The 19,416-nt window shown below is 39.1% G+C and overlaps 1 protein-coding gene across 9 annotated transcripts in view; it reads left to right on the top strand.

Moving 5' to 3' along the window:
- Window positions 1–19,416, top strand: part of MECOM (MDS1 and EVI1 complex locus) — a 681,931-nt gene that overhangs the window by 619,292 nt on the left and 43,223 nt on the right. For 6 of the 9 annotated variants that reach the window (XM_039913287.1, XM_039913285.1, XM_039913284.1 and 3 more), the window contains exons 3-5: window positions 6,154–6,288; window positions 18,661–18,763; window positions 19,167–19,383. In XM_039913287.1, the coding sequence (XP_039769221.1) occupies window positions 6,154–6,288; window positions 18,661–18,763; window positions 19,167–19,383 (455 nt within the window). Of the gene's footprint in view, window positions 1–2,693; window positions 3,228–3,409; window positions 3,481–4,720; window positions 4,919–6,153; window positions 6,289–18,660; window positions 18,764–19,166; window positions 19,384–19,416 lie in introns of those variants that run through there. The other 3 variants (XM_029067490.2, XM_007661983.2, XM_016226441.3) reach the window with 3 other exon arrangements.

Below are 19,416 nucleotides of genomic sequence, written 5' to 3'. Positions count from 1 at the left end.
AAACGGCTCCGGAGGAATTTCGGGTCCCAGCGCCACCTACCGGCCGCGACCCCTCCCCGCACCCGGCCCCGTCTTTGCCCTCAGCCCTTCTCCATCTCAATGGGAGAAGGGGAAAAGAACCCAGAACCCTGCCCATCCAATCCTCATTTAACCAAGTCCTCCTGCTTTTCCCCAAAGACCTCTGGCTTCTGCCAACGTTTCACTCTTTTCAGAGCCGCTCCGTAAAAGAAGGAGAAAGGGCGGGGTGTGTGTCGTGTGGGGGGGGTGGGGGGGATTGGAGGGTTGGGGGAGAAGACCCGGCTATCAGAACCCCCGATCAGGCCTTACGGTCTGAAGCAATCCGCTCCCCAGATTACATGTATTTAATACACAATGCATCATAAAACAAATCCCTCATCCTGACAGGAAGAAAATAGAACAGCTCATAGCTCGAGCTGGTCCAATTTATGGCTAAATTAAAAAAAAGGCCCCAACAATGGGCAAGTTGAGGAAGGGCAGGAAATCAATGGGTAGCAAACCGGGGGCTCTTTAAGGTTCTCAAGCACCAAACACTATGGGAATCTCTGACCAGGTTTTAGGTTATTTACCAAGGATTTTTCCTGTTCTACCTTCCACTGCTGTGCGATTTTCCCTCAAACAATAGCCATTATCTGAAATAACAGTTCAATGTCACAGATAACACTCCGCAGAGACAAATTAATCACCATCTCTTGTCATTGTCTCTCCCTTCCGTCCCCCCCCCCCTTTATTATTATTAATATTTTTCAAATCGACATTATGGAACGAGCTCTATCTTTGCACTTACTGAAGAAAAGAGTGGGTGGCCCCTGTGTCGTTCCTGTAATAAAAGATAAACTTAACACGCCCCCTTTACCTTCCTTTTCTTCCTCCAAAAAGGATCGTTTATCGCTTAATATTCTCGTAACTTGTCATGACCAAACCACCGACATTGTTTCTATTCGCTCCATATGATTTTTTAAATTTAAATTTCTAATAAATGCTTTAGATTTTAGTCGGTGGACTGTGCTCTCGTTTTTAGGGGATTTAGATTTTAATAAATTGGGCGACCCTTTTTAATTTATTGACAGTGTTCCATTCAGACTTTTTTTTTCTCCCAAGCCCCTTTAATTTCTTCCGGGAGATTTGTTGAAATAAAAAGTGGGGAGTATAAATTAGAAAACGATTAGACACGGGGCAATTTTCATCACAAAAGGCAGCTTTTACAAACTTACTGTAAAGAAGAAACAAAGCCGTTGTCCTCCTTTTGTTAATAAATGAATTGGCATTGCCAACTTGGCATTGTACTTTTGAGTATATTTCCAAATAACGCATATCAGAAAATAGCCAGATCAACCAGTTCATTTCGAAATCCCCCCCTTGAACACCTTTCAGATAGATTGTCTTCATTGGGTGCTAACTACGTTGTGAAATTTGGGAATTCCTTTTTTTTCCCCCCCTGGAAAACACTCTTAACGCTTAATTTAAACCGTTATCGATGATCCATGTCGCCTGGTGTACGGATGCCCAAATAATTCCCGTGCCAACCATGGACCACCGATGGATGCGCGACTTATTTGGATACTCTCCAAGTCGAAACGAACATTTCAGCTCCTCTCTGCTGATGAATACGCCTTCTAAAACTGGTGGTTTTTTTCAAATTTCTTACCCCCCCCCAAAAAAAAATCTTCTACATTATAGCCCTCCTTTTCCACCTCACCCTAATTTCCCAATCCTTATCCTCCGCTTTACACCCCCGCCTTCATTCCCCCATACCTATTTCCCACACAAGCACACTCCACCCCCCACCCCCAACCCTTAAACCTATCTCCCACTCCCCACCAACACACACAAAATCCGTTCCCATTTCTCTCTTCTTTTTTCTTTTTCTCCCCTCTCTTTTCTTCTTTACCCTCTCTGTTTGTTTTCTCTGCCCCCTCTCCCTCCTCTTCTCTCCCTCCCTTTTTTCCCCCTCCCCTTCTTCCTCCCCTCCCCCTTCCCTACAGACAGACACACAGACACACACAGACACACACAGACACACACAGACACACAGGTTTCCACTTGTACTTTTTGGGGGCATTGAAACAGACGCGATTTTCCTGCGGAAAGAAACCCTCCCTCCCCAGATCTCCCCCATTGGTTGTTTACATGGCCCAATCGACCTGTTTTTAAAGGGAAGGGCGCATCCTCATCCGTCGGTCCCCTATAGACTTTGCCTCGATGACCTTTGAGTGACCTCTCCCACCAGAGGAGGCTGCTGTCACTTTAAAAATTGAAAGGGGGAGAGCAGCCTCCCTTCTGCCTTCCGATCACTTTTGTGCAGGGGGAGATGGCTCCCTTGCTCCGGCTCCCTCGTTTCTTTATGGATGGCCGAGCCGATCCTCTTTAAAGACACAGTTTCATGAAATAGAAACCCTCGCCAGCGGAAAGAGGAGTTTGCAAAAAAAAAAAAAAAGAAAAAAGAAAAAAGGGGACAGATCCCGGGAGGGCCTCGGATTGGGAAAAGAAGCTGGTCAGGATCCGAAAGACTCCTTCCTTTTCTTTCTCTCTCTTTTCTCTCCCTCTTTTCCCTCTCTCTTTTCTCTCCTCTTTTCCCCTCTCTCTTTTCTCCCTCCCTCTCTCATTCCCTCTTTTTCCCACCCCTCATCTGCCCCCCCCACCCCCACCCCTTTCCGCCTCTGGGTGGTTTTTTTTTTCCTTTTTTTTTTCCTAACCGAGAAAGGGAAGAAGTTTTAGTGGTTTTCAGATAACTTTCATTACACATCGAGCTGATAAGAGCAAGAGAAAGTGAGAAAAGAGGGAGGTGATGTGAACCAGAAGGACTAGATCGGAGCCACACTTAGGAAGGGGGGGGAAAGGTCCAAACACACACCAAACCCTGATTTCGCCCCCCCCCCCCCCCACCTCCTTGGACGAGAGGAGACTTCATTTCGGGTCCTAAAAATCCACCGTTGGCGGACAATAAATCCGAACGCGTGGTCGACCGAGAGAGAGAGAGAGAGAGAGAAAGAGCATCCCCCAGGCGGACCAAGTTACCCCCGACCCATTCGGAACCCAGGAGGCGAATATTTTAATCTCGAAACGTTTGTTCCTCGATCGTTGGAAGGATTTTTCTTGCCCGGGAGCCCAGGGTTTTAGAAAACCATTATCCTGTGATTGGCTATTTTTTTTTCTTTTTATTATTATCATTCTTTATGGCCGGGAGTTGAATCCTTAGCGATATTAAGGTAAGAGAAGCGTCTCTGAAAGCAAACCCCAACCCCCCAACCGACTTGCTTCTGGGCGCCCCCTTCTTAACTTGGGACCCACCTCCCTCCCCCCTTTTCTGTCCTCTCGTCCCATTTCTCCCCCTCCACTCCCTTCCCCTCCTATCCCCCTTTTTTTCCCCCCCAGTTTTAAGTCACTTCCTCGCCTCCCCGTTGGCTTTATCTCCCGTTGCTCAGACTTTGGTGGTTTCCTTGTTGCTCCTGGAGCGGGACGGTCAGTTCTGTCTGTCTGTCTTGTCCGTCTGTCCGTCTGTCTGTCCGGCTGGGGGAACCGGGAGGCTGCCAAAAAAAAAAAAAAATAGAAAGAAAGAAAAATCGAAATTCCTGGCACCCTCCGAGCTGCTCCGGACCCTCCGGCACGGTTCCACCTTCACCCAGTCTCAGCCTGGCCAAAGTCAACCCTCGGATCCCCCTCCCCCCCGTTGGGGAATTTTCTTTCTTTCTTTCTTTTTTTTTTCCTTTTCCTCTCTTTGCCTGTTTGTTTTTCAAGGGGTACTTTTAAAGACTTTCTCTAAGCAGCGTTTTGTTATTTTGGGGGTTTGTTTTTTTTTTAATTTTTTTTGAGTCATCCTTGGAGGGTGACAGCCAAAAGAGGACCGGTGGTAGATGAAATAGGAGAAGATTAGGCTGCCACTTCTTTTTATGGAAAATTTGCGAGGCTCCTAAAGACCTTCGGAGGGCACGGCCAGGAGGAGCAGAAGTTGGAGATGGAGGGGAAACGGTTTCTGGAAAAGGAGGGGGTGCTTAGACGGGATGGATCTTGCGGGATGAAGACATCTGATTTTTCGGTCAGGGCCTCCGAAACATCACGTTTGAGGAGGAGATGTAGGGCCAGACTCCTTAGGATCTAAATGGACCTTCTTTAATTTTAGTAATTCGCTGCTGAGAGTCGCAGTGGTAGTTAGGGTTTGGCGGGAGAAAATTCTCCGGGAGATAGCCTCCGGAATCTCGATCATTTTCCCTCCTCAGTCGGGATCACTTTGAGGGCCAAGTGGATGATGCTTCTTGCCTTTGAAAGAACTAACCCGCTTTCTCCTGCGCCGGCCGATTTTCTCAAACCTTCTCCTAGTACCTCTGGCAAAGGTGCCCGAGTGGCAGTGGCCAGAGAGGAAGGGCATTAAGTAAACCTCCCCAAACAACCACCCCTCCAATCGGGTGACAATGGTAGGTGTAGAGCTTCCCTGGAGAAGTTCAGATCTTAGCGTTTCTCTATTAAAAGGCGTCGAGATACGTTTCAGGACTTTGCAGGGTCATTTTCACAGCACTTGGGCTTTAGGGAACACCTTCCAAGTTTTAAAGGTTGAGGCACAGTTTGCCTTTACACTTGTCCAGCCAGTAGGATTGTAAAAGTCACAGCAGCAACTCGTGCTGAAGGGGGTGGAAAAAGAAAAAAATAATAATTTTCACTGCAGTCGGCTTTTTTAGGGTGAAAAGTTTCCCGGAAAATAGAGTGCTTGGACTTGTCTCCCTACCTCTACCTCTCTCTCTTTTTCTATGGCACAGTTATTGTCAAAGTCTTCTGTTTCAACATTTTTTTTTTTTTGGTGGACTTCTCATTGCTCTCTAATTACCTCGTGGTAAAAAAAGGCTTATTCATAGTGTCCCTTGCCTTGTGCCCTCTAAGCCTTGGAGTTGTTCCCTTGAAGTTTGTGGTGAGTTAATGACCTGAATCTGCTTCTGGATGATTACCTGAATTCTATGTTAAACTGCTTTAGGGCTTCATAAATATACTTCGTGCTTTAGTTTTTAACTTTATATGAGCAGAGATAAAGCAGAATTCCCACTGGGTTCAGGTAATTAATGGATGTGAACTGTTATGGGTAGAGTTAGACTTGGTCCTTGATGGGAAACTTCCCATAGGTTTTCATAACTAAAGTAGATTCGATCCTAGCAGTCTTATCTCTTTTCTTGGCTGAGCTCCTCAATTCTTTAGCTTTAAACCATGAACTGATGTGGCGTCGGAGAGGCAGTGTAAGAGTTTAAGTATTAAATACACAAAACCGAAACTTTACACGTCCAGTATTAATCGTTTCAGAGTAGGATGTATTGGGAAATTGGTCAGAATAGGCCAGGCTTGAAATCTGCAGATGCAGATGGTAGTCAGTGATGTGCTGTATGACGATTAGTAATTTGTCAGAACATTCTAAATATGAACTTCTTTTTCTCTTGTCTACAAGGAATCTCATCATATCTGTTTATGTGTGCATAATCGAAACCATTTGTTGGAATGTGTAAATAAAAGACTAGGTTGTCATGTTTTACATGAGTGTTTACATTCTTTCACATTGCTTTTAATTGGCATAGAAAGATCTCTTATTAAGCCAAATCCTGAGCTGTTGCTACAGTTAAGGGTACGATTTAACTGTTAGGTGAATGGGGAAGCACACACTACTAGAATGAAAAGAATTACATTTAACCCAAACCTCACCGAATCACTTTAAAATATTCACAAGTTTGTAAATCTAATGGAGGCATGATGCTCGGGAATAGAGAAATTTCCAAATTGATATTGTAAGGCGTTAATATAATGTGTTCTGTTTGATATTTTTGTAACAAAAACTACATATAAATTTCCCTTGTGTCATCTTAGTCACACTAGAAAATAAGATGTTTGAAAATTGGCATGTGGATGCTGAGAATGATTATTAATTGTTTTTATTCTTTGTAGAAACACATTGTTCCTTTCAGTGCATTCTCCCCTTTTTTAATTTGCATGTGATCTGGCTTTTTTTTTTTAGATAAAGGGCTCACAAGAGGCACATCCATTTGACTGAAAGGTCTTTAAACAATTAACTATTTCCTCATATGATGATACATGATGTATCTTTTAATTAGTTTATTGTAAGAGCAACAGAATGATTTATGGTTCTCATGTTCTTCCTTCCAGGTCTTGGATGAGTTTTGCAATGTGAAATTCTGCTTAGATGCCAGTCAACCAGATGTAGGCAGCTGGCTCAAGTACATCAAGTTTGCTGGGTGCTATGATCGACACAATCTTGTGGCGTGCCAGATAAATGACCAGGTATGTTGTAAATACTTTCCTGACTTTCTTTTAGAGTTTTAAGGTATCATTCAGTGAAGCCTGAAGAATAAAAATAACTGTGTGCCACAGTAGACCCTGGTGGCCTATAGGCTCTTATGTTAAAAGGTAAAGCACAGATGTGCATGAGATGCAGAATTACAGTCCTTGTAACTTACATCCTTTTTCAGTGCTCTGCTTTTTATCGTGACTAACAGAGGTGAAATTAGCTTACGATTATTTTTACATAAATGTGGGATGGCAGGTTGCTTTTTATCAGTTCTGTCAGCAAAAGAAAGAAAGCTAATAGGCAGCTAGTTAATCGAGAATTCAAGAATGAGATGATGGGAAAATCAGAGGAAAGATTCTCAAAGAAACACTGTGTACAGTTGGCGAATACTGTAATGTAGATCTCTATCTATATATGGATGTCCCAGATAAGCAAGCATACCTCAATATGATCTGTGCATCCTTTCAGAGGAGGTTATTCGTATGCTTTGATTTGTCTTGGTGTTTAATGAACAGTTAGATTATTAGAGCATTAACTAGTTGAACTGGAATAGTACATGCCCATGGCTTGGTTTTCTTGAATCTTTTTAACAAGGTGAAATCTGTCATCAGTGCATGATGATAACATTTGGAAGAACTTACTAGAAAGTTTGCATTTAAACATCTTATTTATCACATTCATTGAATAAATAAATAACCCAAATCCAGTGAATTTTTAAATATCAGAATGATTGCCTGGACTATTCTTGTAAGAGGGACAAATTAGAAACAAAGCTTCGTTTAGAAATTGTTTCTAAAAGTAATGCCCAACCTAGATTTAGAATATCAAAAAAAGTATTTTTTTTTTTTGTATTTTTCCAGCTCCGGGCTGATTTTAATGCCAGAATTGTATATGAAACAATAACAATTTCAACTATCAGCCATAATAAAAAGCAGGAATCATTCAACTTTAAATAGCAAATGCAAAAAAACCAAACAAGATAAGAGTTGACTGTTCACTCTCTCCTTGTTCCCCCTCCTTCTTTTTGGCCAAAAATTTTAAACAGCTTTATTGATTAAGGAGAGTATAGTATCAGAGATTCTATGGGTTATTTTTCAGGTAAGAAATCATTTATAATAGTTTAGAATATTCACTTGTGCTTTCAACAAGGAAAGAAGTGATAGAAAACAATCCCAAACACCATACGTGTGACAGAGGTTAAATTTAATAATGACAGAAACCTGATTATTATGGCATAATGTATAGTTCTAATTATTTTCTAGATTCACAAGATATATTAATTTAAAAACTAAAAAGCAAATGCCCTCATCATTGTGATAATAAATTCTTTGGGGGAATATGGTTGATAGGAGTACAATTTAGTCTTTCTAATATTTATGTTTCCGTGAGTTTGATGTCAGAAACGCTGTCGGTGGATTTTTCTTTTTTTTTAATTCATTGGAGGTTTTTTATTTATTTTGGCCTACTTTTGAGATGGTCAAAATTATGGACTCCATAGCTTGTTATCGCACTAGTTTCTGAATTCAATATGGTCATCTTAAAGCATACATTTTGTAAAGCAAGTTGTCAGCAAAAGGAAATTCCCAAGCAGTGTTGGTTCAAACCTTGATAAACACTAACGTGTTTACTTTCTGAAGTGGTGTACGGTGTAAAATGATTTATCAAGAAAGCATAAATCCGATTTTGTACCCTTGAATCCTAAACTGAATATTCCTGAAAGTATTCATTCTCTGGTAAATCTTTCTCAGGTAGCAAAATGTGTATTGAATGACATAACTTGATATTGCCACGGTCAAGTAAGGGAATCCATAAATAAGAAAAAAAAATTATTTGAGCCTGGGCCAGAATTTATTGTTATTATATGCATGTTTGTAGGTAGGGGTGTGTAGCTGCCCATATATATACAATAATGAACACATCACTATACCTAGCATGAAAGGCTATGTAGACTTTGGGCTATAACGAGATGCATCCATATGTTTAGGTCTCTATGTATATCAGCCTCTTTAACTCAGTGAAGATAGGAGGCCTGATATAACTTTGATGTGTTAACGTTGCTTGGACCAACTTCAAGAGTGAGGACCTGACTAAAGAGTTTCTCAGGTCTGTTGTTTCATTCTGCTTCCATGAGGGATAGAACCCACCAAATGGTGAAGGGGCACTGCTCATCTCACATGATGAACACTCCTTTCGTGTGAACAATTATTTACTACTGAGGCAGGGACATAGACCCTTGATCAGGAGTAAATAGTTGAGTGCTAATTACTTAAATTCACCTGTAAAATTCACAAGCAAATATATATGCATTGTAAATGAAACAGTAAAGGATACTGTCACTCAGATTCTTAAGTTGAGCCCAAGCTTAGAGTATAAAATTTGAACTGGTTGAAAGGTAGGTATCAGCCCTACAGTACTAGAGGCAAGACTTCCTATCACTGTCTAAAACGATAATCTGAACACTCTGTGAAGCAGGACAATCAACGAAAAAAAAAATGTACCCCAAATTGGAGCTATATTTAGTTGAGAGGGGCCTGGGCGAGGGGGGAAAGGGCTCACCCATTCTTGTGTTTGAGGTTGTTTCACCACCTTGAATCAGTTTTATAAAAGGTATGGAGTTCTTCTAACAGTATAAATGAGCTTTCTAAGAAGAACAGCTTGATAATAGTTGGGATAAAGTCAAAATAACTATTCTGGTTACAACTCCTATTTGATTTGATGGGGGTGGAGCAGAGAAGTGCTTTATGGTAATAGTATTTTTGTTTTGTTTTAAAATGAAGTTGCTTTAAGATTTCTCTGTTCTGCTAATCTTCTGTCATGCCTCATGAGTTCCAAAAATGAGCAGTTACATGAGAATAGTAAAATTCCCCAAATAGTTCCTTTTCCTAATTTCCTAAACTCAGGTTCTCCATTTGGTTTGCCACGGGTCCTGCAACTACTATTTGCTTTAAATATGTTTTTTAGCTGACAAGTGTGGATTTGATGATAGCTTTTCTCTTTACTATCCTAACTTGAAAGGCTTGAATTTATTATTTTTAGAAGTATGTTTTATTTGATTTTTAAAAATGATTATACTCATGTTTTTAGAGTTAGAAATCTTAAAATATTGGCATCCCAACTAAACCATAATTTCTAAGTAAGTGCAGATTTTGACTGATATCCTTATTCTCCCCTGAAAATATAGTAATAACTACAGTAATTTGTCTTTTAAAAGAAACTCATGCCAAATGCACTAGTAAATTGAGACCACAGTCACACTCAAACTCTAAAATACTACAGATAAAAAAGTCACTACTATTTACATTCGAAATACCGATTATTATCATTAACTTCTAATAGTCCTCTGACAGCTAGACCTATCTTTAATGCTATAGAATTGTTTTCAGAAAAACGCAATAGTCAAGGATTCATTTTGTTTTCGTAATAAGAATACCAAATGATCTTTGTATTTGCAATTAGATGTTGGAAAACTTTATTCGGGTAAATATATTAGGCTAAATTATATTCCGCTGGAGTGGGTGGTGAAGGATTGGGGGCTAAGACGAGGTAGGTAAGCAATGAAAACCCCTTTCAAATCAAACCCCAACTAGAGATGAATCCTTTCCATTTTAGTTGATGACAATTTGCAATTTTACAAGTCAATTAGTGGAAATAAGTCAGGTTGATAGTTGTATTACCCTGCTCTCCTCCTTCCTTTTCTCCCTTCTCCTCTTCTCCTTTCTCCCCTCCTCCTCCACGCCCCCCCTCCACCCAAATACACTTCAGCTAGTTGAAAGAGTAAAACAATGAGTGTGATCAGGCCTTTTATGCAATTCAAACAATGATCATTCTTTTCAGGAATATGCCAGCAGAGACTGTTAAAGCTTGTTTTTCATTCATATATCAACCTTTTCCTCAGATTCATTTTGCGAAGCAGAGACGCAAAGGATCTTTAGTAAGGTTCTTGAAACTGAATTCATTTAAACTGTTTTTTAGATTTACATAGTCTTGCCTTTTCCCTACTGGCAATTAAACTTGATTGCTGGGTGTGGTCCACCAGCACAACATTTTAAAATGTATGCATTCTACCCCTATAAACTAAAATGATTTAACTCAATGAACTAGCCTGTCCTGACATGGCCTCAGATTGGAATGAAGTTTTCAGAAACCTAAGACATTCCTAATCTTGCCATTTACACAAGGTGATAAGTCTTTTTATTTTTTAACAGAACCCTGACAGCTGGTGTTTAGTCAGCACATAAAATAAGTCTGCTGTTCACAAAGAAAAAAAAAAGAAATGTGTTGATGAGCGATTATCTAATACCCAATGTATATTTTCAAGAAATAATATATAGCATAATAAATACCCGCTCCGGTCAAAAAAGAATACAAGGCTGTAATTCACTCAATGGAGGCTGCCAACTCCGTTGTGGTTTATGAATGGTAGCGGGATTCTTGTCGTGTATTCATTTTGGGACATGCATTGTTCTAGTTTGTGATTTACCTTATGAAGTTTAAACTATTTCCGGGACTGCCTTGGCTAGATTGGCCAACTCACTTTCCCTCTCTCCTGATTCCATGTCGACTGAACTGCATCTGTTGGATTCATGTGACATTAGAATAGTTCATTTCAGTAGACCGATCGGGCTCAATTACCAAGTTATTTCCTTTTGCTTATTTTGAAAATGTTCTATTTCTTTATATATTTTGATAATTTATCTGAACAAGCCTGTGGGTTAGTGGTCTCTAGACCAAAAACATCACTGATGGGCCTTCAGTTAGTCAAATATTTACTTATACTGTTGGTATATTAGTTGCTCATCCTCTGGATCAAACTCCATCACGGTTTGCGTGATGGCTTTTAATGTAACAAATATTCCTTTATTTAATTTGCTTTGGTTTCCAGAGAACATCAAACTTCCTTTGCTTTATTTTTCCAAGATGAATGCCAGTGATCTCTTTGTGGTTGCCACAGAGCTGGTCTTTGGAGTGGGTCACCCACTCAAGAATACCTTCCTTTACATCAAAACAATCCTATGTCTCCTTCACTCTTGGACAGCTACTTGTAAAGCACAAGCAGAAAAGATGCTTTTCCACTATCCCCTGCCCAAGTAATTCTTCTCATCTAAAGGTCAATTTATAGGGCTACATCTTGATACACGAGCCCACAGCAAGAACATTAAAATGGAAAGCTATCCATTGTGAATTGAACTATTGGAAAGAGAGGCTGAGACATCCACTCTCGTGGTGAAATTTGTGCTTCACAGTTTGTATCATACTTTTCAACTTGAGAAATTCATTCAGTCGGTCGTATTTACTGAGCGCTTACTGTGTGCAGAGTACCGTACTTAAAGTCAAAACACATACACGCATGCTATCACATGCCTTCCGTACCATGGAACCCCAGAGATTTCTGGGTAACATCCGGACACAATATAAGCATGTGGACAGATGCTTCAGGAAGAACCCAAGACTAATCACCAGGCTCATAATAAACACCTGAGGATCTTTAGGGGTAATGTGAAATGTCAGTGTGTAAGGTCCAAGGCCAGGTAAACTGAATGATCTTCAGTTAGGAAAGGGATGAAGAGGAAGTTGAATGTGCAATTCCATGTTACTTAGGCATTATAAACCACATGGTTAATCTAATAAATCGCCCTACTATGTCTACAGAATGTAGGGTTGTCCTTTCAACTTTTTCAGAAGCATGACAGTGCTACTGGAGAGAGAAAAAAAGCAACATTGTTTAATGCAATAGTTACTGTATCTTCCCTGTGTCAACTATTTCACTGTCTGTATCATTAGTATTTCCTCTCGGTTTACACATAGACAGGACCAAGATTTTAATAATCAAGCAGATTATTGGCTTGGGCTTCTTATTTTTTTCTGATGTTTTTGCTAATTTTCCAAACTGGCCTCCACATTTCTTTATCTTTGGTGTCTCATCAGCATACCTATTTTACCTCCAACTATTTACAACTGGAGGTGCTTCGATCATTTTGTTTTTTAGTGGGATATAGAATGCATTACAGGCTCTTCCTCCCAGGGGCTAAAACGTTTAACGTGTTTGCCCAATCCTAAACTTGGGCTTCCCACACTGCTACAGGTACCATGGGAGATCCTGGCAATTGTTTTCTAGGGCTGTTGCATATGCAAACATTACAGCTGAAGGCAGACCCAACTGAATATTATTTCTCTGCAGTATTCAGGCTGACAGATGTGTTCATATCAACTGTTGACTTTGTTCAGATATGAAAACCAAATGTCACCTTTTTTTTTTTTTTTGAACTGGTATCATTCTATTAAACCTTTCCCAGGCAGCTGAATGGCAAATTGAATGATGTTATAGTAAATAAAAAAATCAGACAAAATGTTTTGGCTTTCAATAGAACAGGCAGAAATCAACATCTAACTTCAAAGTGAATAGGCAGCAGCAGTTTGAAAAAGTTGTCTCTCAATACAGATTTCACAGGCAGTGCATTTCTCTATTATTTCAATTATTACAACTTCCTGAATAGGTTGAAGGTCATTCATAATTCACGCTTCTGTCATCTTTAGACATGCCAAATGTAGTCTATTAAGCATAAATAAAACTTCTAGTGCCTGACCAGGAAAAGTAAACTGGGATTCATAACAATGAGTCCTTGTTCATCTGTTTAAAAGTAAATGATGTGCTTTCTTTTTTTTTATTATTTTCTGAACCAAATTTTTTTCTCGTACAGAAGTATAAATATCTTGCTTTAAATTGATCCTGGCAAAGTAAAATAGACATCGAGACAGTTCTAACAGATCCCGGAAGTTTTTTAAATTTTGTAGTACAGTAGAAACCCCCAAATTGAAATTTCCAAATGCAAGAAGCAAAATTTTGAATATAATACAGGTTTGGGCTAAACCACAGATATGACAGTGTGTAGCAGAATTAGTCTAAAAATAATTTAGAGTCAATTAACTTTCCTGTCAAAGGGCTTCTGATGGTTCATATATTTATCTTTAATTTTGTAAAACAAAACAGCATGTTTGCATGTTAGGGAATAAGGACCATTGTTTTTCCACCATCAGTGTAAATACTGGTTTTGGTACCCATTTTTAGGGAAAGACCCTAAGATTTTAAAAATAGATTTGCAGAAAAAAAATTGTAATATGCACTATAAATTTAATTTCATCAGTAGTAGTATAGTAGTGGTGATATTGCCTGCCCACTAGTTGCATTACATCTTTTCTTCATTCATTCATATTTATTTAGTGCTTACTGTGTGCAGAGCACTGTACTAAACACTTAAATTGTGTGTCCCCTGAGAGGCAGGGAGCTTATCTATTTGCCACCTGTTTATTCTTTCCCACCATAAGTGCTTAGTAAATGTGATAATTACTACTTGTACTAAGAGTTTTAGAAAGTACACCAGAAGGAAATGGCATAGTCCCTGCCCACAAGAAGTTTACAATCTAAACTTGTTCTAAAAACTATGAACAAATAAGATAGCCAGAAAAAATATTAAATATAATCATTTCATTTATTCAGTCGTATTTATTGAGCGCTTACTGTGTGCAGAGCACTGTACTAAGTGCTTCAGAAAGTACAATACAACAATAAACAGTGACATTCCCTGCCCAGAATCAGCTCACAGTCTAGAGTGGGGGGAGACAGACATCAATACAAATAAATAAAATTACAGTTATGTACATAAGTGATTGGGGCTGGGAGGAGGGAAGAGCCAAAGGTACAACTCAGGGTGACCCAGAAGGGTGTGGGAGATGAGGAAAAGTGGGATGAATCTAGATGAACAAAAATTTTATTATAGACCGGTTTAATATATCATTTTAACAAAAATCTTACATGTTCCACTTAGATTTCAGAGTAGTAAGCCAACGGATTTTGCTTTTTGCAGAGAAATGGAAAGTTAATTTGTCTTTTGACAGTCATGGATATGATTTCAGAGTTCAAACGTTTTCCTAATGTATAAGGTCACTAGTAACTCAATATAAATAGATATATGCTTTTCCATTGCTTAGTGATTATGAATTTCTAATGACTGAAGTGAGCTCTTGAATTAGTATTTATTTCAGAAAAGTCCATGGGACTCAGATAAAAGCAATAGTGAAAACAGAACTAGTTGGGGTTTTTTTTTTTTTTTTACAACAGAATGAGAATAGGGTGTAGGTACAGTGGCGTGTAGTTGCAAGATTAATAATTTCTACTTGTTCAGCTCCTCTTCTTGAGACTGCCAGAGGACTTTCAGATAAATTGAAGGACACTGGTGTATGCACTTTTTGGGGGGAGAAAGAGAGAGAGAGAAGGAAAGAAAGAGAGAGGAATTACACTCACTGAAAAGTAAAAAACAAAGAACAGACATATAATAGCCTCAAGAATGGAACAGTAGTCTGCTAAAATATTTTTTCTTATATGAAAAAGATGAAAGAAGAAATTCTTTATACCTTAGCATTACAAAAAATTTCACTTTTATAGAGGGTCTAACCCACTACTGTTAATATTAAGATAGTTAAGACTTCAAGCTTCTGGATTTTTACTTTTATTTTTCAGATTTTAAGATCATTTTAAAATAAAAGCTCTTTTTACATCTTTGGAGACTGACACTTTCTTTTCCTCTTATAGCACCACAGAGTTGGAAAGGACTTACAGAGACCATTGAATCAAGGCCTGTGTCTCCCTATTCCCAGTAGTGGGAATCTGTTCTGTAATTTCTAAATCATATACACAGTGTCCTCCCTAAGAGGCTCCTCCCAGGGATTAAATTGGATTTATCTGCAGGGCTTAAATTGGGCAGAATCTCTCAAATCATTTGTTTCTTTGGTCTCGGGGCCAGAGATGCCCACTTTTGGCAAGGAATAGAGAGGAAACCAATTCCAGTAGCTAGTAAATACTCTTAAGGAGAGTCCTTATATTTGCAAGTCATTTTATCCCTCCATCCACATTTTTTTTCTGTCAGACAAATATTTGGCACCATTTTTGGTATAAGCTTTTTAATCTTCTGAGACTGAATTACCCCAGATCCCACGGAGATCTTACTCTATTGGCCAATAAAGGCAGTGGACGACTCAGGAAAGCGTGGTATTGTACCTATAATTTGAGGGTATCACAGGCTCTTTATTGTCCTAACCCATTTTTTATGGTGCCTATTAAGTGCTTACTACGTGCCAGGCACTGTACTAAGCACTGAGGTAGATACAAGATCGTCAGGTTGGGGACAGTTCCTGTCTCCCATGGGGCTCTCAGACTTAATCCCCATTTTAACTGAGGCCCAGAGAAGTTAAGTGACCTGCCCATGGTAACACAGCAGTCAAGCGGCAGAGCTGGGACTAGAACCCAGGTCCTTCTGACTCCCAATCCCATGCTCTATCCACCAGACCATACTGGTTCATGTGGTGTATTCACATATGATAAGTCTATACAACTAAGGAAAATTTTCCTCAAAATATCAAGCTGTTCCATCAATTCATGGATTCTATGCTAAAAAAAAATAAGTGGGTTCTCAACGCAAGGAAGTATTATATTTAGACTTGATTTATAAATATGTCCATCACCTTCTTAGGGTTTTTGAGGTATTATATATAATTCCACTCTCTTCCTAAAGATTTTAAGTTGTTATTTATCCTCTCAAACTTCTCTCTCTTTTTTAAATTTCTATAAAGCAGCCTATACCCCAAATCTACTTTTTTAAAATATGAGTTCATGCGGTTATGAGGGGTAGGAAGAAAAAACCAAATTCCCTTAAGTCTCTTGGGTTCCCCCCAAGATCTTAGGGGACATCACTAAGATCACAAATTACACTGGCCTCTCAGAAAAGGATTAGTAGATTCCCAAGGGTTTAGTAGATGAACTTAGAGGTACATTCATACTGCCGTGTGGGGAATCATGCCCAGAATCTGCCTTGCCAGTCCTTTGCAAACCTCGCTTTCACGACTACCATCAAAATTCACTTAAAACTGAAAACACCCTGAAGTAAAATCCACTCAGTTTTGCCTTCATGGCCTGGAATGTCACCTTTTACTCTAGTAAATAAGGCCAACGTCAACACGATATCATCATCTACTTTCTCCATCCTTTATTTTTCTTTGTGAAATATGTCACAGGAAAATCATTTTCCTTAAAGGGACCTTGAAGTTTTTCATCTGTAGTCCAGCTAAAGATATTTTTCTTGTTTGCATTATCACCCTGCATTTTCATTCATTCTGTGACAGCCTTTTTAAAAAAAAGTTGCCTGAGACAAAAATAAGATTGGGCAGTTATCAATAATATAGCAGCACAAATAACTTATGTTATCATAATGCTTCCTTAGAATCCTTTAGCATACATGGTAAGGTAGCATTCCCCGGCAAAGACGATTGCAAGATTTTACTGTCTTGTAGGGCATTGTCTCTTTAACCTCCCTGTTTCCGAGAAGCCACTGCAAAGTTCTAATATGTCACAATTCAAATGTCAACATGCTGTTGGAAAGGAAGCTAATAAGTTAAACCTTTGAGAGATGCCAAGTAAAGAGGTGATTGAAATTGTTGAGAGAAGTCTATTGTGTTCTAAGGGGAAATAGAATTCCAGAATGAAACATGGTCCTTATAAGCATTTAGCTAAAAGATAAAAAACAAAAAGTAAACACCCACATTAAAAAAATCCGATTGCTGATTGACCAGAACTGTTCCTGTGAGAACCTAACCCAAAGAAGAAAAGGGAGTAATCATTCTGACAGAAATGGGGTTTAATGGTGAAAAAACACACCGTCACATGGTCAAGCAAATAGCAAACAGAAGGATTTGTGAATATTAAGACTGATAATTTTTCCTTTAGTGCTTCTGAGTCTACAAGAACACGATTTAGAGAGGATCTTGGAATAGCTTGTAAAAGTGGGAGTTTAGCTTTATTTATATCATGGATTTTTTCAGGGTAATTTTACTGCTAGCAGGCTTCAGGTGAGTGGAATGCAGTTTTGCCAAACAAATCATTGAGAAAATGTTCTTCATTAAACTATTTTAAGATATTAAACACATATTTGTCATTGAAGGCGTCGTATAAGAAAATAAACAACATGGTTTTAGGGCCATCTACTGGAATAAACTGGCATATACGTATATTTTAAATTCACATATTTTGTAAATTGAGATTTGTCTTTAGGGGGAAAAAAAGAAAAATTGTTCGATTCATAGATTCAATCGCAGGTATAACTGGAGTGGTTCTAGGAAACCATAAAAGGGGTTATGTTTTATGTTAGTCAATTTCCTCCGTTGGATTTGTCAAGTGGTTTATCAAAAAAATCACTTTCACATTGTAACTAGACCCTAAAAGAGTTTCTGAATCACCCCTTTCCTTTGAATGACATGCCATTTTGTGTTCCGGGACTGGGTGGGTAGCACTAAACAACTGGCGAGGGAAACGTCTCTTCTCGAAGATCCTCCCAAACACACACATTGGCCTTCAGCAGTTGAAAAACCAGCATTTGGAGGCTGCCCTGGAGTAGAATTTACTGTTGGAAAGACGAGTGCTGACCATATTCATGGCTTGCATCAGTCATATGACCAAACCCAACTGTTCTGACCTTGATCACTCATACCATTGTAAATTCTGGTCTGAGGCGCCCACTCAAACCTTGTTTTTATTAGCTGTGGAAAACACGGGAGACAGTGTTTTCAGCTTCTTGCCAGAGTAGATTTAATGAGGGCCTTGGACCTCACATCTTTCGTCTATATAGAGAGAGATGGAGCTGGGAACTGACTTTTTTCATCTGATGGTGGAAAGGGAGATGTTGGAGTGTGATGGAAACCGGTGTCCTTAAAGAGGATAATATCAAAATCCTCAAAGACATAATGACAAAAAAGGCCGATGATCTTGCCTGTGCCAATAGGTTATGTTGCTTTCTCTATTTTTTCTTATAACGACTGCTGCATATAATGTCAGCTTTTGTAAGGCTGCCTCATCTGCCTGGACACCCAGACCATTCTTCTCAGAGACTATGCTTCCTACTATCCATATATTTGGCTGAAGCTGCCGTGATGGAAAGAATACTTTCTCATGCCCGTGAATTCTGTGAACGTAAAATGTAAATCTGTATATCTTGCATTATGGGCATCAGCATCCCATTTGTGGATCTGCCAAAGATCTTACTTATGAATGATTTGCAAGTAGGTTGTGAATTTTGAGAAATACTCGTGAATTGGCATGAGATACTCTGCTCTCCATTTGTGACTCAATTGCTAATTTCTCACCATGCTTGGTTGCCGGCAATGTTTTGCTTTTTTGTTGCTTAGCAGACAAAGAAAAAATTGCTTTATGTTTTCCATATCCAAGGGAGAAAAGGTAATACCAATGAAAAATTGTTGGGTATGCTCATTGTCCCCTCTTTTTATCCACTATTTTTATTCTTGTTTAATTTGTTTTTTTTCAGATATTCTACAGAGTGGTAGCAGACATTGTGCCAGGGGAGGAGCTCTTACTGTTCATGAAGAGTGAAGAATATTCACATGAAGCAATGGCTCCTGATATTCATGGTTAGTAACTTTGTATTAGAAGCAAGGTTGCCGTGACTATTGGTAGAATAGTCATTGATTTACCATAGATGAATTGATACTCTCAAATTGAGCAAATACTAACTCTAGCCATGCCTGGTACCCAATAAATTTTTTGAGCACCTCAACCTTTGGCTGATTTTAACTAATTCTAGCCTTGAATTAATAAATGCTGTTTGAGTATTAATAATTACAGTGTTGTTTAGCCCACCATTCCCTCTAAGATTCTGCATTAATTTTTCTCACCAATTACTTACTGACTTACGTATTTTTTTTGCACAAAATAGGCCATGATCTCAAGATTTTGTGAAAACTGTCAATTTATGATCAGGCACCATGAAAATAAACCGGTGCTCAGTTCTTAATCTATTGACTTTCCTAACAGAAGAACGCCAGTATCGCTGTGAGGATTGTGATCAGCTGTTTGAATCTAAAGCTGAACTAGTGGATCACCAGAAATTTCCATGCAGCACGCCACACTCAGCATTTTCCATGGTAGAAGAGGATTTTCAGCAAAAACTCGAAAGTGAGAACGATCTCCGGGAGATGCATGAAATCCAGGAATGTAAAGAGTGTGATCAAGTCTTTCCAGATTTACCAAGGTTAGAAGTGACATTTTTACACCATAAATGCTG

Source organism: Ornithorhynchus anatinus, chromosome 1, assembly GCF_004115215.2.
Source record: "Ornithorhynchus anatinus isolate Pmale09 chromosome 1, mOrnAna1.pri.v4, whole genome shotgun sequence".
Taxonomy (NCBI): Eukaryota; Metazoa; Chordata; class Mammalia; order Monotremata; family Ornithorhynchidae; genus Ornithorhynchus; species Ornithorhynchus anatinus.
This window is presented reverse-complemented; position numbering and strand designations above follow the sequence as displayed.